Source organism: Felis catus, chromosome X (assembly GCF_018350175.1).
Source record: "Felis catus isolate Fca126 chromosome X, F.catus_Fca126_mat1.0, whole genome shotgun sequence".
Classification (NCBI taxonomy): Eukaryota; Metazoa; Chordata; class Mammalia; order Carnivora; family Felidae; genus Felis; species Felis catus.
This window is the reverse complement of record NC_058386.1, coordinates 110,809,210-110,832,431: the sequence shown is the minus strand read 5'-3', so window position 1 is coordinate 110,832,431 and position 23,222 is coordinate 110,809,210. Positions and strand designations below refer to the sequence as shown.

The following is a 23,222-nucleotide window of genomic DNA, read 5'->3' as shown; positions in this document are numbered from 1 at the left end:
TTATAATATAGCAATTCTACTAGATAGTTACTCAAGAGAAATTAAAGTATACATCCACATAAAAGTTAAAACACAAATATTCATAGCAGCTTTATTCGTAATGGCCCCCAATTGGAAACAACCCAAATGTCCATCAAAAGGTGAATGGACAGGGGTGCCTGGGTGTCTCAGTCTGTTAAGTGTCAGACTTCAGCTCAGGTCATGATCTGGCAGTTGGTGAGTTCGAGCCCCGCGTCGGGCTCTGTGCTGACAGCCCAGAGCCTGGAGCCTGCTTTGAATTCTGTGTCTCCCTCTCTCTCTGTCCCTCCCCTACTCACGCTCTGTCTCTCTGTCTCTGTCTCTGTCTCTCTCAAAAATAAATAATAAACATTAAAAAAAAATTTTAAAAAGGCGAATGGACGAATTGTGCCATATACATACAATGAAATATGACTCACGATAAAAAGTAACGAACCACTGATACAGAAAGCAACATGGATGGATCTCAAGGACATTCTAATCGAAACCAGCCAGACACAAAAGAGTACATACTATGTGATTATACATGTATGTGAAACATCATAAAGAGAATCTAATCTATGGTGATAAAGAAAAGGAGACCAGTGATAACCTGAAGCCAGCAGCAGGGGTTGAGATTAACTAACTACAAGGGGGCATTCTCTCTGGCAATGGAAGTGGTCTGTATTTTGACTGCAGGCTTAAACTGGGTGCAGTTTGTGATAAGTATGTAAATTATATCTCAGTAAAGTTGACTTTAAGCATAGTATTAATGGAAAACTCTTCAAAAGTTGAAGATTTTTACAAACATTTTTATTTTTTTAATTAATTAATTAATTTTTTTTTTTTTTTAAGTAATCTCTATGCCCGATGAGGGGCTCAAACTCAACGACACCAAGGTCAAGAGTCACACGCTCTACCGAACTGAGCCAGCCGGATGCCCCCCAAAGTTGGAAGATTTAAAGTTACTTCTGCTTAGCAAGTATAAGTATTAAGCATCCTGTTGGAAACTATGCACCAAGATGCAGTCCTTGCAGTGAGGAAACTACTCTCTTGAAAACACTAGGCACACAGAACAAGGTAGCTGAGTGGAGCGGTGGCAGCAGCCTTGTGGACACAGAGATGCAGATCTTTGTGAAGCCTCTGATGGGTAAGACTATCACCCTCCAGGTCAAGCCCAGTGACACCACTGAGAATGTCAAAACCAAAATCCAAGACAAGGAGGGCGTCCCACTTCACCAGCAGCGTCTAATTTTTGCGGGCAAACAGCTGGAGGATGGCCGCACTCTCTCAGGCTACAATCTCCAGAAAGAATCCACCTTGCGCTTGGTGCTTTGCCCGTGGGAGGGCATCACTGGGCCTTCCCTCCGCCAGCTGGCCCGGAAATACAACTGTGACAAGGTAAAATCTGCCGTGGTATTCTCGTCTGCACCCCAGCGCTGTCAACTGCCGCCAAGAAAAAGTGAGGCCACACCAAAAACCTGCACCCCGAGAAGGTCAAATAAGGCCCCTCTACTGACTCTTACTTTGCTTGTAGGGCAGGCTCCTGCCCAAGCCCCCAGACCCTGTGCCCTCCATAAAGTTTCCCTTCCACTGACTGGAACAGTAAAAAAAAAAAAACAACAAAACACAACAAACAAACCAACAAACAAAAAATTAAGCACACAGGCACATACGCATGGTGGAAGGCACTGGGCTGCTGCTATTTGGAGCTGGTAGATACAGTTTACCAGGATCATTTAAATAGTGCCTACCATGTGGGAAGCATGGCGAAAGGGATAAAAGGCAAAGGAGTCATTAGGCTGGAAAGAAGACCAACGTATAGATTAGGTTGGTCAGGAGAACTGGGATCAGATCAAGGACAAGAAATGGTATTCTACATCACTCTGAACCCTAGCTTGTCACTGTCATCTTGTTAGGTGCCTCTCAATAGAGAGGCCAGTCAGTCTGGATGCAGCTCGACCGTGTCCAAAAACTGGTACAACGATTGGGACAAAGGGTGGAAAATGATACAGGACAAGAGGGTCTTCAGATTCCTTGGCCAGGCTGTAGGGACTCTCTTTGCCCTTCCCATCAGCATGAAAGCCCTCTTGTTCTCCTCTCAGTGTTTGATAAAAAGTTCTACTAAGGTTTTAACAAATACAGGAGATTGGATAAGGAACTTATCTGGAGTGTTTTATTAATCTATGTAGCTTTAGAAATTAAAAGATGGGAGGGGCGCCTGGGTGGCGCAGTTGGTTGAGCGTCCGACTTCAGCCAGGTCACGATCTCGCGGTCCGTGAGTTCGAGCCCTGCGTCGGGCTCTGGGCTGATGGCTCAGAGCCTGGAGCCTGTTTCCGATTCTGTGTCTCCCTCTCTCTCTCTGCCCCTCCCCCGTTCATGCTCTGTCTCTCTCTGTCCCAAAAATAAATAAACGTTGAAAAAAAAATTAAAAAAAAAAATTAAAAGATGGGGAAATAGCTAATTGAGTATCTACCATATAATCTTTTTTTTTGACAAATTCCTACCACAGTATATTTATTTTAAGCACTGAAAAAAATATCTGAAGCAAAATTTTTGTATTGAATATACAATTTGATAAGCTATTTTTGGTTTTACATTATATTATGAACATTTTCAAATGTCAAAAATAATATTTAAAATATTATTTTAAACACATGCCTAATCGTTTTTATAGTTATTCAGTTATCTTTATTTTTATTATTTTTTTTTACTTTTTTTAACTTGTTTTATTTTTTATTTTTTTAAATTTACATCCAAATTCGTTAGCATCTAGTGCAACAATGATTTCAGGAGTAGATTCCTTAGTGCCCCTTATCCATTTAGCCCAACCCCCTCCCACAACCCCTCCAGTAACCCTCTGTTTGTTCTCCATATTTAGGAGTCTCTTCTGTTTTGTCCCCCTCCCTGTTTGTATATTATTTTTGTTTCCCTTCCCTTATGTTCATCTGTTTTGTCTTTTCAAGTCCTCATAGGAGTGAAGTCATATGATTTTTGTCTTTCTCAGACTAATTTCACTTAGCATAATACCCTCCAGTTCCATCCATGTAGTTGCAAATGGCAAGATTTCCTTCTTTTTGATTGCCGAGTGATACTCCATCGTATATATATACACCATAACTTCTTTATCCATTCATCCATCGATGGACATTTGGGCTCTTTCCAGACTTTGGCTACTGTTGACCGTGCTGCTATAAACATGGGGGTGCCTGTGTCCCTTCGAAACAGCACACCTGTATCCCTTGGATCAATGCCTAGTAGTGCAATTGCTGGGTCGTAGGGGAGTTCTATTTTTAGTTTTTGGAGGAACCTCCATCCTGTTTTCCAGAGTGGCTGCACCAGCTCGCATTCCCATATAATCTTACAACAGGATTCAGAGTACAGTCACATAGAACCAGAAGTATTCTGAAATTGCTTTAATTAGAGAAATCTAGTATCACATTTTTTTAAGGAACTGATAATGAGATGCAAAAAAAAAAAGTGTGGTGTGTGGTGTGTGGTGGTCATTTCTCGGTCCCACACTTGAAGGATGTTGACGAACTGGACAATGTTCAGAGGCCAACGGCTAAGATGGTAACAGGTCTGGAAACCATCTCATAAAGACTAGAATGAAAACACAGAGGAGAAAACATTTGTGGCGACGTGGCCACTGGTGCCAAATATCTGGTGATGGACCCTTGAGTTGTTGCCACCTTTTGGCTGTCGTGAATAATGCCGCAAGGAATATTAGCATACCTGTATCTGTTTGCATCCTGGTTTTCAAGGAGTGGAATTCTTGGATCATCTAACAATTCCGTGTTTACTATTTTGAGGAACTGCGAAAATGTTTTCCACAGTCACTACATTCTAGCCAGCAGTGTGCAAGGGTCCTATTTCCACATCCTCACTAATACTCGTATATAGCCTTACAAAGTTTTTTTCTGTTATATATCCCCATAAAATACCTTTTTAAAACCTATACCTTTTTAAAACAAAAATGAGGTCCCATTAATCATGTTGCTCTTTCACTTGGCAATCTAGCGTAAACATCTTTCCCATGTCGAGTGACATATGACCATGTTATCATTCTTAATGGGTGCACAGATCTCCATGGAGGGAACGTACTGTAATTTGTTTAACCCAACGTTTTCCAAAGGCTGTACATAACATAGATCCCACAAGATCGCCCTCAAAAACAAGAACTTAAGTTAAAAAGTTAAAGACGCTTCATACCCTATCTCTTTTGTTGGGCTATCACAATGTTAAAGAAACGATTTTAATGGGTTTTCCTAAACTTCCTTAACCATCTTTTATTCTTCAGGACACTTAACTTATTCATATTTTATAAAACACCCTGAGAAATGGTGGCCTAACTGATCTGTGGCAAATACTAGGTTTCTTGTTTTTTACATAGAACTTGCCACTTCAACCACTTTCAAGCATGCAATTCTGTGGCATTACTTACATTCACAAGGTACACCATTCCAATGATCTATTTCCAAAACTTTTTCATCATCCGAAGCAGAGACTCTATGCCCATTATGAATAACTCCCCATTACCCCCTCCCCCCAGCCCCTAGTATCCTGTAATCTACTTTGTCTCTATGAACTTATCTGTTTTAAATATCTCACTCAGCATGTTCTCAAGTTTCATCCATGCTGTAGTACGTACCAGAATTTCATGCCTTTTCATAGCTGAACAACATCCCCCTGTATGTATGATGTAATTACACCATATCAACTGGTGATGAACACTGGGGCGGTCGCCACCTTTTCGGCTGTTGTGAATAACGCCACGAGGAACAACAGCATACAAGTATCTTTTTGAGTCCTCGTTTTCAAGGAGTGGATTGGAAGATCGAGGATCTTACGAGCATTCTATGTCTCATATTTTGAGAAGCTGCCAAAATGTTTGCCACAGTCAGTGCACTATTTTCCATTCCAACCAGCAATGTACAAGGGCCCTCTGTCTCTCCACCTCCTCACCAACACTTGTTAATATCTCTTTTATTACTGCCATCCTAGTGGGTATGAAGTGATACCGCTTTGTGGTTTTGATTTGCATTTGTTTAGTGACTAATCATATTGAACATCTTTTCATAGGCTTATTGGCCATATGTAAATCTTCTCTGGAGAAATGTCTATTCATAAAGTCCTCTGCCCATATTTTAATTGGGTTGTTCGTCTTTTTGTGGCTGAGTTATAAGACCTGTTTACATATTCTGGATTAAACTCATCACATATGATTTACAAATTTTCTGGTTGTCTTTTCACTGTCTTGTTAATGTCCTTTGAGGCACGAAAGTTCTTAATTTGATAAAGTTCAACTTATCTATTTTTTCTTTAGCTGCTCACGTTTTTAGTGATATATCTAAGAATCCATTGCCCAATCCAATATAATGAAGATTTACCCCTGTTTATCCCCTAAAAATTTAATGGTTTTAGATCTTACTATTTAGGTCCTTGATCCATTTTGAGCTAATTTTTGTATACGGTGGGAGGTAGGAATCCAACTTCACTGTTTGCCATGTGGATATTCAGTTGCCCCAGCCCCATGTGTTGAAAACATTACGTTTTTCACAACATTAAACATCCTTTTCAACCTGTCCCATATTTTTCCCTAAGAAAAATTTTTAGAAGAATTGCTGTGCCAAAAGAGGTGCACATTTTGAAGGCTTCTGATACATACCACCAAATGTCCTCCACAAAGGACATTAAGAACCCACTGCAGTGAATTTAAACACCACTTTCCCCATACTCTCAACAGCCGTGTATACTACAAACACATTTTAAATCTCTGCTAGTCAGGGGCGCCTGGGTGGCTCAGTCGGTTGAGCGTCCAACTTCGGCTCAGGTCATGATCTGGTCGTTCATGAGTTCGAGCCCCACGTCGGGCTCTGTGCTAACAGCTCGGTACCGGGAGCCTGCTTCAGATTCTGTGTCTCCCTCTGTCTCTGCCCCTCCTTCACTTGCGCTCTCTCTCAAAAAAATGAATAAACATTAAAAAAGAAATCTGCTAATCACTGTGGCATGGGAATGTATTCCAAATAAAGTTTAAGAGAGGTTTAGCTGAACTTCCCTTGATAGTCCCAACATGCTAGCCTCAGCACCTTCCTTTCCAAAGGCTTCACACTTATGAAAAGATTGTCTAAGAACAGGACTCAGTGTAATCTACTGCAGAGTTTAATATAAGTCGAGTTAAGGAAGCAAACTAAATCCTCCCTTTCAGAAGAGTGAGACTAGAAATGGAAAGTATAATTAGGTTCCTCTGCTAGATAACGTAATTTCAAAATATTTCCCTCCTCAGGGGCGCCTGGGTGGCTCAGTCGGTTAAGCGGCCGACTTCGGCTCAGGTCATGCTCTCGTGGTCCGTGAGTTCGAGCCCCGCGTCGGGCTCTGTGCTGCCAGCTCAGAGCCTGGAGCCTGCTTCGGATTCTGGGTCTCGCTTTCTCTCTGCCCCTCCCCCACTTGCAGTCTGCCTCTCTCTCCCTCTCAAAAATAAACAAACATTTAAAAAATTAAAAAATATATATATATTTCCTTCCTCAGCACAAAGTCACAAACCAGCTATTGGCGACTTTCAAGTGTGCCCTCTTTTGTGTGTGTTCAACGGAGAGTTACCAAGCACAAGAGTCATGCCATGAAATCAACCAAACCGAAGGTAGAGGGTTTTTCTTCTAGCCATATCCTAATTGTCAAGGAAAAAGAAAAACTATTTTGCTGGTGGTCTGCTATTTACTACTAGTTGAGCACTTCTGTGTGTCTCAAGCTGTAGTCACTAGAAGGAAAATTTTACGGTGAGTGTTTTGCCAGTGGGAACCTGTATTAATATGGAAATCCTGAGAGGATCGTTTATCCACACAAAACAAGAAACCAGGGGGAAATGAGCTTTTCACATTTCATCATAAAGCATGCATAATTCATACAAGAGAGGCGACTATTGATGAGGCTGAACACAATGAGTTTCTTGTTGCCAGAAAGAATCAAAATATTAGGAATCGAGCTCTCTGATCTCCTAAATACTTTCTTAAAGCCCCCAGAAGCTCAATGCCATCATGCATCTGTTACACTAGCAAAGATGAAGGCAAATGTTTTTCCAGCATCAATAAAATTTTAAGTGGCAGACCGGACCTTGTAAATATCTAGTTCAACCGTATTGTACAGATTGGAAATCTGAAGCCCAGATTGGTGAAGTGACTCTGCTGAAAGTCACGCAGAGCAGTGACCGAGCTGGAGCCAAAGTCAGGTCTTCTGACTCCTATCCTCATAATATAATTGGGTCATTCCCCTAAAAGTTTGACATAAATAGTTATGTTAATTGGGTCATTCCCCTAAAAGGTGGACATGAATAGTTATGTTACCAGTTTACTTTGAAGTCAGTGATGCCACGGAGATCTCCAATTTCATATATATATAGACTATTGGTCAATTTGTAGGATTCAGTTAATAAATGCATTAATTTAATGCATTTCTTCTGAGAGGTCATGGTCATTAAGGTCTCCCACTATTAAGAAAGTTGAGCAAGTTTCCAAGATTCCTATATATGACTCTCTCCACCCATACATTCTAGACATTTATAAAAATCAATCTCATTTACTCTTGGGTTAAGAACCACAGTGGAAGAAATCTGTAAGAGATCATAGAGTTTAAGGGAAACAAAGTTACCTTTTTGCCAGAGTACTTATTATTCTTGGGCCTTTTCTAAATGCATAGTTTCAATGATCTGACAGTGAAGTCTACCTATATGATATATTTTTCAAGCTCAACTTTTAAGATCTAAAATATTTAAAAACACTTGAGGCAAATTGTAATTAGTTTTCTCCATAGATATCCAAAGTATCATACGTGCATTTTCATCGTGGATATTTATATATAGTTGCTTCTAGGTGAATTTTAAAAATTCATTTAGGAGATGAGATTAAATATATCTTGTAGTGGGAGTAGTAATAATTCAAGGAGCAGGGACAAAGATTAATGCAGAATTAGAATCTTAACTCATCTGCTTTTAATAGCACATTTGATTTGTCTCTGTTCTAAAGAGCCAATGAAACAGGCCACCTAGATACAAATTCTAACCCCATCCCCCCTTTTTTAACATAAGAGCTTTCTGATAGTGAGAGTTGTCCAACAGCGGAATGAACTGTTGTGTGAAAGTCAGTTGATTACTGTAAGATTTCAAGCTAAGGCTAAAAGATCATTCGAGTGGAATTCTTAAAAGGATTTCTGCATTGAGAGGTCCATTAAAAGGCTTCTAAAATCCTATCATTCCAATATTGTGTTTCTCTCCTACTTTTATAGTTCAGACCTCCTTTCATACGTGTATCTGTAGTCATCTTAGATTGCCTTGTCTTGTATCATTATTATTTTTGTACTTATTCTGCTTGAAGGCAGGGATGGCATTTCACTCATCTTCATATATCTTACAATTTTAAATAGAGTTTCCTGACACTTAATTGAATATACTTGAAATTATAAGCTTGATTGGTCGATTTAGTCATAAATCTCAAGAACTGTAGTTTTTACCCTGGCCTGAGAATCTGACTTATTACCAGTGAGTCCTCATGTCAGGATGAATCCGGAGTGCTGCTCTTTTATAACGTTATAAGTAAAGTAGGAATATTTGATCAAACATGAATATATATTTAAGGCATAAAAATGATACTCTGAAAATATTTTAAAAACAGGGGCGTCTGGGTGGCTCAGTTGGTTAAGCATCCAACTCTTGGTTTTGGCTCAGGTCACAATCTCAAGGTTTGTGAGATCAAACTCCACATGGGGCTCTGCCCTGGGCACGGAGCCTGCTTGGGATTCTCTCTCTCCTCCCCTCCTCCCTCTGCCCCTCCCCCATTCATATTCTCTCTCTCTCTCTCTCTCTCTCTCTCTCTCTCAAAATAAATAAACTTAAAAAAATATTTTAGAAACATACTTCTACTTTCATTTATCCTTTTATTGACAATGTGAAAACTGGTGTATATGTACATAAACATACATATATATTTATAAACAAGCATAAATTTAAAATATATAAGAACAAGACAGGAGCACCTGGATGGCTCAGTCGGTTGAGCATCCGACTCTTGATTTTGGATGTGAAAATTAATGTATATGTACATAAACATACATATATATTTATAAACAAGCATAAATTTAAAATATATAAGAACAAGGCAGGAGCGCCTGGATGGCTCAGTCGGTTGAGCATTCAACTCTTGATTTCGGCTCAGGTCATGATCCCAGGGTCATGGGATTGAGCCCCGCATCGGGCTCTGGGCTGAGCGTGGAGCCTGCTTAAGAGTCTCTCTCTTTCTCCCTCTGCCCCTCTCCCCTGCTCACGTGTGCACTAAAATAAAATAAAAAAAAAAAGAAGAAGACATACCAATGCTATGTTCAATACGGTCACCTCTTATTCTGCTATTTTTTAAAATGGGTTATAAGATAGATGATTTAAAAAACTAACAAGAAAAATAAGTCAAAATTCTAAAAGTATCCTGCTGCAGGTTAAATTGTGTGCACAAAAAGATAATGTTAAAGTCCTAACCCCCAGTATCTGTGAATGTGACCTTATATGGACAGAGGGTCTTTGTCGATGTAATCAAGCTACGATGACGTCATAATGGATTAGCTTGGACCCTAAATCCAATGACTGGTGTCTTTATAAGAACCACATGAAAACACAGGGATACAGGGAGAAGCCCATATGATGACAGAGACAGAGACTGGAGTGATATGTCTGTAAGGCAAGGATTTTTGGCAACTGCCAGAAACTAGGAGAGAAATATTAACAAATTTTCCCTCAGAGCCGCCAGAAGGAAGATCTCTGTTGACACCTTGACCTTGGACCTTCAGCCTCCAGAACTATGAGATAATCTGTTTTGACTGTTGAGGCTACTCAGTTTGTGGTACTTTGTTATGGCGGCCCTAGAAAACAAATACGTGCCTTTTACTATGAAAACTGACATTATAATCCTCTGGCATGTTTAGGATGACAAAATAATAGTCTTACAATAATTTGAAAAAAATCAACCAGTCTGACAGGTATGAGGTGGTATCTCACTGTTGTTTTGATTTGTATCTCCCTGCCCAGCAATTGCACTACTAGGTGTTTACCCAAAGGACACACAAATACTGATTTGAAGAGACACATGTACCCCGATGTTTACAGCATAGCAGCACTATCAACAATAAGCAAATTATGCGAAGAGCTAAAATGTCCATCAAGTGATGAACGGATAAAGAAGATGTGGTATATATATACAATGAAATATTACTCAGTCATAATAAGAATGAAATCTTGCCATTTGCAATGAACTAGATGGAGCTAGAATGTATTATGCTAAGTGAAATAAGTCAATCAGAAAAAGGACAAATACCATATGATTTCTTTCACTCATATGTGGAATTTAAGAAACAAAACAGATGGACATAAGGGAAAAAAAGAGCGAGAGAGGGAGAGAGGGAGAGAGGGAGAGACGGGGGCAGGGGGGCAGGCAAACCATAAGAGATGCTTAACTATAGAGAACAAACTCAGGGTTGATGGAGGGAGGTGGGTGGGGTGATGGGCATTAAGGAGGGCACTTGTGATGAGCACCGGGTGTCATATGTAACTGATGAATCATTAAATTCTACTCCTGAAACGAATATTGCACTCTGTTAGCTAACTAGAATTGAAATAAAAACTTGAAACAAACAAACAAAATAAATCAATAAAAATCAACCACAAAATCTCATCATGTAAAAGTCAGAACTACTTTGGTCTCAAAATCATTTAAGAAATGAAAAATCATTGGGGCGCCTCGGTGGCTCAGTCGGTTATGCGTCTGAATCTTTGTCTCAAGTCATGATCTCAGGGTTCATGGGATTGAGCCTCATGTCAGGCTCTGTGCTGACAGTGTGGAGTCTGCTTGGGATTCTCTCTCTCCCTCTGTCCCTTCCCTGCTCTCTTTCTCTCTCAAAATAAATAAATAAACATTTAAAAAAATAAATGAAAATCATTTAAACAGATCCTCCTAATACCAAACCTTAAAAGGCAACAGATGGGAAAATCGACTACAAAGTCCTTGATTCTGAGCATATTATAGTAAGTGTGGCACCCTGGAGTACAACTAAATAAAAACTAACTGAACAGAGTTTAAAGGAATTGTCTGAGTTGAAAGAAGTGTATTGAGAATGTCCAGATTACCAAGATTTAATGATCAAAAGCTCCTTATACAACTGAGTAGTAGTCCCGCCCCCATTGTTCACTTTCTCCATCCTTGGTTTTTGTACTCCAAAGGTTTTGTATTTTGAAAGACTTTTTTTTTTTTTTTTTTGGCTAAAGTGTCAACCATACAGGAGGACACTATTGTCTGTCAATGATCTACAAATTCAGCAAGGAACATCACTGCCATCGCACCTCATCTCATGAGGGCCCCTGTATCTGTTCACAATTGGTCCACTGAGGGTCAGGTAAGTATAGAAGCTGAGTAACGAGGGCGATATCGATAGTTCACTTGTCCTTGGCCAATTTGTAGAATCGTGTCTCAGTTTCCAGAGACCATCATGACCTCAGTCATCTCATAAGTATTCATTTACTCATAGGTTGACAGAATCTTCCCCCACATATGTAACCATTAATTCCACTGGGGCCACTGTCAAACAATTCTTGGTGTAACAGTCTTTTTCCTATGTGGGGCATACCTATATCAGATTTTCATCATTCTGATGACTTCTAATGACAAGGAAAAACTTTTTATAAATATTTTAGATAACCATTCCTATTTTGTTAGCTGAGGAAATTTAAACTAATTCTCAACTTCATTTCATGAGGATACATTTCTATTTTTCAAAATGCTAGTGCTATCCTTAATTACTTAAAGCACTTACTTTAGATTTTACATTTTTAACACATACTTTTTCTTATTCAGAAAACCCTTAAGACTTTTAAATACAAAATTGGGGTTTAAACAAACATTTATAGCCCTTAGGGAACAACTGGAGGCATATGATTCTTGCAGAAAAACCCTAACATATTAAGCCTTATTTAATCAAATGCATAATCATGATCATGAATAAAAAGTAATTCATAGAAATGTAAAAGACCACCATTTATCAACATTGTCTTTTTTCCACACTTAATTAGAATACAAAATTGATCAGGGATAATCAGGTTAAGTACAAATTGAGTGAAGTCCCAATTACATATTATTTTCTTGCTATTCAATTAAATTTTTTTCATCTTGTTTCCCCTACCTATTCCTTCCAAACAAATTAAACATCCAAGGATTCATGTGCAAAATAGGCAATCCTTGCATCAGCATGTATAACTAGCTTAGTTTTAAAAATAAGTTTTTTTGGGGGGCACCTGGGTGGCTCAGTCGGTTGAGCATCCGACTTCGGCTCAGGACATGATCTCGCGGTCTGTGAGTTTGAGCCCCGTGTCAGTCTCTGTGCTGCCAGCTCAGAGCCTGGAGCCTGCTGTGGATTCTGTGTCTCCCTCTCTCTCTGCCCCTCCCCCGCTCATGCTCTGTCTCTCTCTCTCTCTCTCTCTCTGTCAAAAATAAACATTTAAAAAAATTAAAAAGAAGCTTTTTAGGGGTGCCTGGATGGCTCAGTCGGTTAAGCATCTGACTTGATTTCAGCTCAGGTCATGATCATGACCCGCATGGAGCCCCAAACAGTGTTACATGCTGGCCCTCCCCAACACGTGTGTGCTCTCTCTAAATAAATAAACATTTTTTAAAAAGTTAAAAACTGCTTTAAGACAGGTGATTTTTCTAATTATTGAAAATATCATTAAGAACTAGCACAGGTATTCAGTACAGAATTTAAAAAATTATTTTACTTGTTGATTAACAGAACAATTCTATTTCATCAGAACTTAAAATTTTATTTATTCAGATAGAGTTCTGAATTATGTTTTTAAAAACTCAAGGTGCAGCATGTTTCTACACATTAGCAGCTTGAAAATGTATGATTGTATCTTCAATATAGTTCTTATTTGGAAAACATCTTTGAAAATATCACTACGTTGCTTTTAAGGGCAAACACAGGAATTAGACATGCAAGTTCTGTAGATAAAGAGAATTTTAGGAAATTGAGAAAATAAGGTAATAGGAGATAGCCTAAGTTATATCTTGCAATTATTTTTTTAAGTTCATTTATTTTGAGAGAGAAAGAGTGAGCACACGAGCAGGGGAGGGGCAAAGACAGAGGAAGAGACGCAGAATCCCAAGAAGGCTCTGCACCGCCAGCACAGAGCCCAATGCGGGGCTTGAACTCACAAAATATGAGATCACTACCCGAGCCAAAGTCAGACGCTCAACCGACTGAGCCACCCAGGCACTCCTAAAACACACAATTCTGTTATTGCTCTAACGTGTGTGTGTGTGTGTGTGTGTGTGTGTGTGTGTGTGTGAGAGAGAGAGAGAGAGAGAGAGAGAGAGAGAGAGAGAGAGAGAGAGAAGCAAATGTGTGTTTCTCCATTGGTGAGAAAGTCTTGGGATGGGTGAATCACTTAGCGGAAAGTTCGTCTACTACAATAAAGGGAGAACGAGAATCAGAAGACGACACGGGAGTTTGTGACGGTGCTGATGCCAACTGGTGAGTTATAAGAAGATCCTGCGCTGCTACTGGTTCCACCAAGAGTATTTGAAGACAGACCAGGGGAAGAAAATACCATTCACTGACAACAGAATTCAAAAGATCTCTGTGTACTCCGCTTTGTCTACAAACAAATACAAAATATGTGAAGCAAAGAACTGGCCCTAGTTACAAGAGCGATTTCATACGTTCAGCCTAACAAAGCACACAAAAATCCAAGGTAGAAAAGATGGGCAGAAGATAACTTTTTTCCAAGCTTGCATTTTTATGTATTTCTCTGATACCTCTTAATCAAATGCCAAAACCCCACTTCTAAAAATGTATCCAGCATATATTAGTGTCACACATAAACGTTAGGGAGAAGAACTAAGGGTAATAGCATCCATTTGGGATATTAGTTGGATGACTTCTAAAAATATTTAATAATAGACCAGACTTCTGAATATATACAATAGTAAAAACAGACTTAAAAACCAAGTGAAAAATGGCCAACGAATGTTTAAAAATTCACGTTAATACTCACCAAACATTCACATCAGACTGTTGGGTAGTATCGGGAGAAAGCATGTTGGTCGTGCCTTCGAAAAATCTCTTAGGCGGATCTTTAGCTATCATTTCACCTATGACGAGAAAAGCAGACCAAGGCAGAATATGTTTTATCTAGCATGCTTTTTGCTTTTAGTTGCAGACAATTATTATAAAATACATAAAAACACAAAGAAAAAACTTTTACTGCCCCATTACCCAGAGATAACCACTTTCCAGTAATTCCTAAATATGTGTGTATATACATGATTGTTTTTAAACAAAACTGGATTTGTATTGAATATAATACTGATACATCGTCTACTTTTTGTTTTTAATGAGTATAATTTTCTCATATTATTTACTAAATTCTACAACGTCATTTTATAGAGCTATGTAGTAAGGCTGTATCATAATTTAATCTCATTCCTTATTTTAAATGTTTAGGTTATTGCTGTCTGTATTTTGCTAAAAATATACAATGAACTAAATAGACCAATTCTTTGATAGCATGCAATGAACAAAATAAATATATTTTTAAAGAATAAGGAGAAGCACCTAATGTCAAAAAACTATACTGCTGTAATCTTAAGTCAAAGTAAATGGTAAAATCTGCACAGTGTTACATAATCGTGTGATAACCATGTCTGGATGAGAGAAAACTAATGTTCAAGCCCATAACTCGTAGAGTGAAATATATATGAATGATGAAACACTAAGGCCTCCTACTCATTAAAAAATATCTCTAGGAATAGGAGCGCCTGGCTGGCTCAGTCAGTAGAGCGTGCAACTCTTGGTTGTGAGTTCAAACTCCACGATGGACACAAAGTTTACTTAAAAATAAAATTAAATTAAAATTAAAAAATATACCCCTAGGAATAGAAATTCCACAGACCTTCCTTACGAGTATAATCATGGCTCATAAAACTCAAAAGAGGTCCGGGTATCCTGTCCCATGCCAGATTACAATTATACCATTATGGAGAAATTACTCACCTCTCCTTTGGAGTTTAAGTTAAAAGCAAGACAAATCAAAACAAATTCATCATAGAAGAAAATGGAAATTTTCTTTGCTGAAACCATTATTACTTGTAAAATTCTCTTTACAGCTGTCTAATTTCTGCAGATTTCTCAGGATTCCCACTTGAAGCCTTATTTGCTCTTGCTTATTCCCAATGGAAGTAACTGCCTTCATATGCTTGGAGATTCTAACAGTGATCTCATACTCTCTTCCATTTTTTAGAGTTTTCATTGTTTTTCCTCCCTCACCCAGGACCTCTTTGGATTTTTTATGCCCTTTTCCCCCATATTTCATTAATAGGCTCCAAAGAGGACATCACTTATTGTTTCCCAAATGGATATTCATATTCTAAAATAGATAAATAAAATTAAATTTCCATTTAATCTGTTACTATCTCTAAAATGCCAGATAAATTTTGACCAAACTTGTATAGGCTACCTTCAGACTATGGTCTGACTTAAAATATAGACCACGTAGTACATATAGAATTTGCTTTGGAGTTCTTACGGACACTTCAAAGAAGTGAGTGAGGCAGTCATCCTCCAGAGCAACTGAAAACCAGGTACAAGAGGCTTGTGTGAAACATGACACATCCACCAAGACACTGGACAGAAACCAAGTCTATTATGTCAAAATTGTATCATAAAAATATATATTTTTTTAAATATGGAAGCTTCACAAATTTGTGTGTCATCCTTGTGCAGGGGCCGTGCTAATCTTCTCTGTGTCGTTCCAATTTCAGTATATGTGCTACCAAAGCAAGCACTAAAAATAACTTTTTAAGTCAAATTCCGGGGCACCTGGGTGGCTCAGTTGGTTAAGTGTCTGGCTCTTGATTACGGCTCAGGTCACGATCTCACGGTTCAAGAGATCAAGCTCCGCGTCGGGCTCTGTGCTGACAGCATGGAGCCTGCTTGGGATTCTCTCTCTCTCTCTCTCTCTCTCTCTCTCTCTCTCTCTCTCTCTCCCCCTCCCCCACTTGTGCGTGCATGTGCACTCTCTCAAAATAAATAAATAAACCTAAAAATAAATAAATAAATCACAACTTCTAAGAAAATTCCAGGAATTTTCAATGTCATAAAAACATTTTATGCATAAGTGTCTTAAAAGGAGAATTATTTTAATTTAGTAAAACACTGTCTTTAAGTGTATTTTATTTATTTATGTACTTATTTATTTTAAAGATTTTATTTTTAAGTAATCTCTACACTCAATGTTGGGCTCGAACTCACAACCCTAAGATCAAAAGTCACACACTCCACTGAGCCAGCCAGGTGCCCCTAAGCATATTTTATCTGAAATACTGAAATGACCCCAACTTCCTAACAACTCCTAAACTATCAATATATTTAAACGCTTTCTCAACACTAGCCCCCAGCTTCACGGCACAGACAAAATACTCCAAAGCTAGGTCATTGATCCATCATCATAAAACGATGTGCTTAGTTTGAAAGAGTGTTTTCCAGAACTGATCTTGTCTTAGTCCTAGAATACAGGAAGTACATAGTTAGTTAGATGTGTTGTTAGGGCAACTGCCATTAATTTATCCAAAAATACATGGAAGACTGAAGCACATTTCAATTTCTTTCTCTATAGTTTGCTCTCCTTTCCCTTCCCCTTCCCCTTCTCTTCTTCCCCCTCCCTCCTCTTTTTCTTCTTTTCCTTCTTCTTTCCTATCTTCTTTTTAAAGCTACTTTTTTAAAGTTTATTTTACTTATTTTGAGAGAGAGAGAAAGAGAGAGAGAGCAAGCACAGGAGGGGCAGAGAGAGAGAGAGGGAGAGAGAGAGAATCCCAAGCGGGTTCCGTGCTGTCAGTGCAGAGCCCAATACAGGACTCAAACTCACGAACCGTGAGATCATGACCTGAGTGTAAATCAAGAGTCGGAAACTTAATCTACTGAGCCACCCAGGCGCCCCTCTTCTTTCCTATCTTAATGGAATTTTCACGAATACACATTTTAAACTTTTAACCTTCTTTCCTATTTATCCATTTTCCCTCCTTATTATGGTTAAACTTTGTATTAACTTTAAAACTCAGTAGTGGTATTAACGAAAAAGGAAGAATAACCTAGCTTAGTGAGGCAGGATTGAGAAATGGGATCCAGGGCTGTGGGAGTTAAAAAAAAAACACACTACTGTTTTTTCCACTGTCCTTTTATTACTGAGTAGGTGGGTATTTTTCATTAATTTCATTAATTTCCAAAATTAATCCCCATAAAGAAGTGAACCATCAAAGGACACACACCTTAGCATATATTTTAAGTGTAGAAAGTGGGTCTGATTTGTGTCAACTTACTCATTCGATGTCAACAAGTAGGTGTGGCGGCAGGCGGGGAGGCAGGGCAGGGGTCGAGATTTAGCAGAATACTAGATGACTGATTCATTCTATCTGTTCATTCATTCATTCCCCACTTTGTTTTCACAAGTAGTTAAGGCAGCTAGCCTGGTGAATTATACTTATATAATGAAAATCCTACGAGTTGACTAAGCTGGAATTAAATTTCTCAATTCACATTTATATGGCAGTTTATGGCTTTAAAAAAAAAAATTTTTAAAGCTTTTATTTTTGAGTAATCTCTACACCCGGTGTGGGGCCTGTATTCACAACCCTGAGATCTAGTCGCATTCTCCACCGACTGAGCCAGCCGGGCACCCCAGCACTTTATAGCTTTTAAAATTGTCTTTATGTAGTTTGAGTAAAATGAAAGGCCTCTAGTAACTTCTCAAATATATTTTAAATAAATCCTTTAAAATGAAATTTTTATAGCACTTGATTTTATATAATACTTTATAAAAATAATTCAAAGTTATATTTATTTTTGCTAGTAGATAAAAGTACCTTTTCTTTTTAATGATCCAAACATACTTGGTCTAATAGTGTTGGTGGGGCTTTGATTTCTTCTTCTAAAATAAAATTATCACAATCATTACCAGAAAAAAATTTGAACAAAATCAGCTATGACTATTTCATTAGAATAGATCTAAGGACATACACTAAAAAAGGACTATGTAGTATCACATCATTTTATTGCTTTTCTCTAAATCTGGGTTAAAAACAGGAATGCCTCAGGATAGCAAACTGTCTTACAGTTTAGAAGGATTCAGGATTTTTTGAAACTATGGGGGGAAAAAGCTAGAAAGACCTACTGTTCTGGTTGTGACTTGCCTTGAATCAAGGTGAATCATCGGTAAATGAGCAGGTGCAGCTGTTTACAGCTCAAGAATTAGCTTTGATCCTTATCAACAAGCTTGGAGAGGAAGACTATGTTCAAACAGGGTTAATGAATTACTGATTCTTCATACATTCACATGTTCTCACATGTCCTTAACTCACTTGATTCTTTTCAATATACAAAATGGTAAACCAAAACAATGACATCTTAATTTAGCAAAAAACACATTACTTCTGTGGTTGTCATAGAACCTGGAGCTATAATTTCTTGTAAGTTTCTAAAATTCTTATTTTATAAGCACTTTGGTATTTTCATACAACATGAACTTACATTGGAAATTGTTGCGTAGGACTGGGACTAGGACTTGGAGACAGAGCGGTGTAATTCACATAAGTTTGTAACGATGGAGAAAAATATTGCTAAAACCAAATTAGAACAGAGGGTTTAAAACCACCACTCTTCTCAGAAAGCAGATCAGTGGTTTCCTAGTGGGGCAGGGGGTGGGGGAGAGAAGGCAATGGACTACAAAAGATCACGAGGACATTGTCTAGAGCGTGGGAACGGTTCTACATCCAGGTTATGGTTACGGCTACAGGATTATACACAAGTACCAAAGTTAATGAAGTCACATACTTCAAAGTTGGCGACTTTTGTTATATGTTAATAATAGTTCAAGAAATGAAAAGGAAGGGAAAACTGTCGTTTAGGATCAGATGTGCTATAGCAAAATATATCCCCCCCCCCCAAAGTTTGGGTGGTGAAACGTTAATATCTCATAGGTATTTCAAGGGACACAGATTCTTAGGCTCTCCTTTCTTACCTTCCCAATCCCCCTGGTGGGAGAAGGTGCTGGGGTTACTGGAATTAAACCAATGCACTTTGAAGATGGTTTCTCTAAATCACTGGCACTCTGTGTAGGCAGAAAGCAGTGTACAATTGGAGTACCAATTACTTCCCTATCAAACACTTAAGGAGATAGCTGCTGCATGGGGAAGGGAACCCTTACTGAATCAGTGAGTGCATCACGGTGAGGAGCTCACATCATCCTAAAACAAGCAGGGAACCCACGATTCACCTCAATAAGCCAAGGCACCCTTTCCCCTTTTAGAAAAAAGAGTCACATGGCAAGTCGAGGGGCTTCCCTAGTGTCCCCAAAGATGTAGAACGTGAATACGTGATATTGAGCAATACTTACTAGTATATACACAAATCCTAAATTAAAAATTTTCTCTTCTGGTTTGACCTGTACCTTGTTTTTGAAGACTACAATACCATTTCCAGGAAACAATCAAAAAGGATTTGGTTAGAACTAAGATACAAATGAGGCAGCAACGATAACTACAGCTATAAAAAATGTTGATAGATTTTATATAGACAGAATCAGTATTGCATAATTCGGGGCTTTGAAATGTGCTCTTTTCTTTTCCGAGACGCAGGTAAAGTTACGTTACGTGTTCCCTTACACATCCTAACACATTCACAGATTCACTCCCTCGTGCCAACACCTGAAGTAATTAGAAGTGGGTCAGTTAAGGGAATGCAGCAGCATCCATAAATCGTGTTGGCCCCAAACATAAAAAGGGGCAGACTCCAGAGGCTATCTACTCATTCTTTAGGACCCACTCCCAAACCAGGGATAGATGCCCGTCTAAGGCACTCAGGGCTCAAAGGAAAATAAGATGCCACTGTTTCTGCTGATGACCCATTTTCTAATCTAATCATTCCCAAATCTGGAAACAGACATCTAACCAGAATCTCTCCTACTCAAATTTCAGCTCAATTCCTGTTCTACCATTATCTGAGATGCCCATGGAAAAGAAGCCTAAACATCACTCAACTTCTACAACTAAGTAAGACCATAATGTGTACAGAGACATGGAAAAATGTTACCAGGGGATGTACTGAAATTCCAAATATGTTCAAATTAAAGGTTGCATGCTAAAATGTTAGTGTGAGTATATACGTTACAGGAATAAAAATGCAGTATTTATCCAAGAAACCCACTGTCTGTGGTTTAAGACTCTAATATGTAGTTAATCAAATATGTAGAAAGGAGTGAAATCATTTATTGTTTTGTCATGTGAGCAATTTGACCAGCAGAACTGAACTCTTCTTAGACTTACTAGGACAGAGAGGAAGCTGGTCCAAAACAACGATGGTTTTGTATCAGACAACTATTTACTGTGAACCCCACTTTCAAATGATGTCAGTTATTTTTACGAGTAAGTCATAAACTGTTTCTTAAGAGCGATCAAAAATGATTTATGCAGCATATAAATTTCAGTTTCAAACGAGAGCTTGGATTTCTAGAAATTACAGCAGAAGTAGGTATTGCCAACACCGAAAATCAGTAAAACTTTCAATAAAAGTGAAATGTTAATACCATACCAGTTTCAAGCTTTCTTCCCAAGACTGACTTATCTGTTTTGCAGTTTGTACCTCCCTACAAAAGAAGAGATATCAGTACTGCAGTTTGCCTAACCAAAAGAAAAGACATAACTGAATAGAGAAATGATCAGAATAGTAATTCAAAGTACACGACTCACCATTCATGCATTGCTTCTCTATTTACTAAATCCATGCCTTCTTCCTGAAAGGCAGAACATGAGAATAAATGAATACCCGTTCCTATGGTTTTACAAAATTGTTTCATTTGGTTGTACCTTTATCATTATTCACTGGGCTCTAGAAGAGCCAGAGTGTAAACAAATCTCTAAACACGTGTCTAGGGGCACCTGGGTGGCTCAGTCGGTTGAGCGTCCAACTTCGGCTCAGGTCATGATCTCACAGTTCGTGAGTTCGAGCCCCGCGTCGGGCTCTGTGCAGACAGCTCGGAGCCTGGAGCCTGCTTCGGATTCTGTGTCTCCCTCTCTCTCTCTGCCCCTGCCCAGCTTGCACTCTGTCTTTCCCTCTCTCAAAAATAAATAAACATTAAAAAATAAATAAATAAACACGTGTCTAGTTCTCTACTTTTCATTATTGAACCTACTACACCAAAGATCTATTATTAATGCATTGCAGTACATCAGATATGCAGAAACTTCTTAGATGAAACACTTTGTACCTTTCCTCATGCAAAAGAGAAAATGTCAAACATTTATTATTATACTATTTTTCCTACGATTCATACTATGATACAAATATTACTCATAGTCCAAAGCAAACTAAATGTCTATCAGTATGGGTTTGTTTAAGTAAATGATGGTGCAAACATGGATTTAAATCTAGTCGTTGACATTGAGAAACATGTATTACATATCAAGTAGGAAAAATCCTTACATGCTATTTATGTAAAATTATAAACAAGAGGTGTTCAGAAGGATATTCACCAAAAAGTTCACAGTACTTATGAGTAGTGCGGTTTAGGGTAATTTGTTCTTTCTTTCTTTGTACTTTACCATAGTGTTTGACCTTTTTTACAAATGCAAGTATAATTTCTCACATAGTTATTTTTATTTTTTTAAATTTGTTTTAATGTTTCATTTATTTTTGAAACACAGAGAGACAGAGCATGAGCGGGGGAGGGGCAGAGAGAGAGAGAGGGAGAGGGAGACACAGAATCTGAAGCAGGCTCCAGGCTCTGAGCTGTCAGCACAGAACCTGACGTGGGGTTCAAACTCACAAACTGTGAGATCACGACCTGAGCTGAAGCTGGACACTTAACCGACCGAGGCACCCAGGTGCCCTCACATAAATATTTTTAAAAATAACCCACATATGGAAAGATATTCTGTGTTCATGAGTTAGAAAACTTAATATTGTTAAGATGGCAATACTATCCAAAGTGATCTACAGATGCAATGCAACCCCTGTCAAAATCCCAGTGGCATTTTTTTGTTTTGCAGAAATACAAACACCCAACCTAAAATTCACATGGAATCTCAAGAGGCTCTGAATCACCAGAACAATCTTGAAAAAGAAGACTAAACGTGGAGGATTCACATTTCCTGATTTCAAAACTTACTACAAAGCTATAGTAATCAGAACAGTGTGGTACTAGCATAAGGGCATATAGACCAAAGGAACAGAATAGAGAGCTCAGAAATGAACACTCAGATACATGTTGATTTTTGACAAGGGTGCCAAACCATTCAATGGGGAAAGGACAGTCTTTTCAACAAATGGTGCTGAGAAAACTGAACACCCACATGCAAAAGAATGAAGTTGAAACCTTTCCTTATACCATATATAAAAATTAACTTGAAATGGATGAAACACCTAAACGTAAGACCTAAAACTATAAAACTCTTACATGAAAACATAGGGCAAAAGCCTTATGAATTGGATTTGATAATGATTTCACAGATGTAACACCAAAGGCACAGGTAACAAAAGAAAAAAACAGACTTCATAAAAATTTAAAACTTTTGTGCAACAAAAGACACGATCAAGAGAGTGAAAAGAAGCACAGAATTGGAAGAGATATTTGCAAATCTTACATTTGATAAGGGATTAATATCCAGAACATATAAAGAACACTTACAACTCAACAACAACAACAACAACAAAACAAACAACAAATTAAAATATGGGCAAAGGACTTGAACAGGTATTTTTTCAAAGATATACAAATGGTCAATAAGCGGGGCGCCTGAGTGGCTCAGTTGGTTGAGCCTCTGACTTCGGCTCAGGTCATGATCTCAAGCTTATTGAGTTTGAGCCTCACATCAGGCTCCGTGCTGACAGCTAGGAGCCTAGAGCCCGCTTCCGATTCTGTGTCTCCCTCTCTCTCTGCCCTGCCCCCACTCATTCTCTCTCTCTCTCTCTCTCTTTCTCTCTCTCTCTCTCTCAAAAATAAATAAACATTACAAAATTAAAACAAATGGTCAATAAGCATGTGAAAAATGTTCAACATTTGTCATTAGGGAAATGCAATTCAAAACTGCAAAGAGCTAGCACTTCACACTCATTAGGATAGTATTTGTTTATTTGAGAGTGAGAGAACATGA

At 38.4% G+C, this 23,222-nt stretch overlaps 1 protein-coding gene, 1 non-coding gene and 1 pseudogene across 14 annotated transcripts in view; 1 reads left to right on the top strand and 2 right to left on the bottom strand.

Moving 5' to 3' along the window:
- Window positions 1-23,222, bottom strand: part of LOC101095724 (P2R1A-PPP2R2A-interacting phosphatase regulator 1-like) — a 101,578-nt gene that overhangs the window by 49,764 nt on the left and 28,592 nt on the right. For 4 of the 13 annotated variants that reach the window (XM_045050334.1, XM_045050338.1, XM_045050335.1 and 1 more), the window contains 7 exons: window positions 20,820-20,863; window positions 20,662-20,716; window positions 19,094-19,183; window positions 18,604-18,692; window positions 17,940-18,004; window positions 14,078-14,174; window positions 9,323-9,894 (listed from right to left, as the gene is read on the bottom strand). In XM_045050334.1, coding sequence (XP_044906269.1) covers window positions 9,819-9,894; window positions 14,078-14,174; window positions 17,940-18,004; window positions 18,604-18,692; window positions 19,094-19,183; window positions 20,662-20,716; window positions 20,820-20,863 — 516 coding nt within the window. In that variant the 3' untranslated portion in view covers window positions 9,323-9,818. The other 9 variants (XM_019824334.2, XM_045050339.1, XM_019824329.2 and 6 more) reach the window with 6 other exon arrangements.
- On the top strand, window positions 864-1,778 carry LOC109496615 (annotated as a pseudogene).
- On the bottom strand, window positions 15,760-15,866 carry LOC111558913. The gene has a single exon (XR_002740023.1). It is a non-coding gene; the product is annotated as a U6 spliceosomal RNA (small nuclear RNA).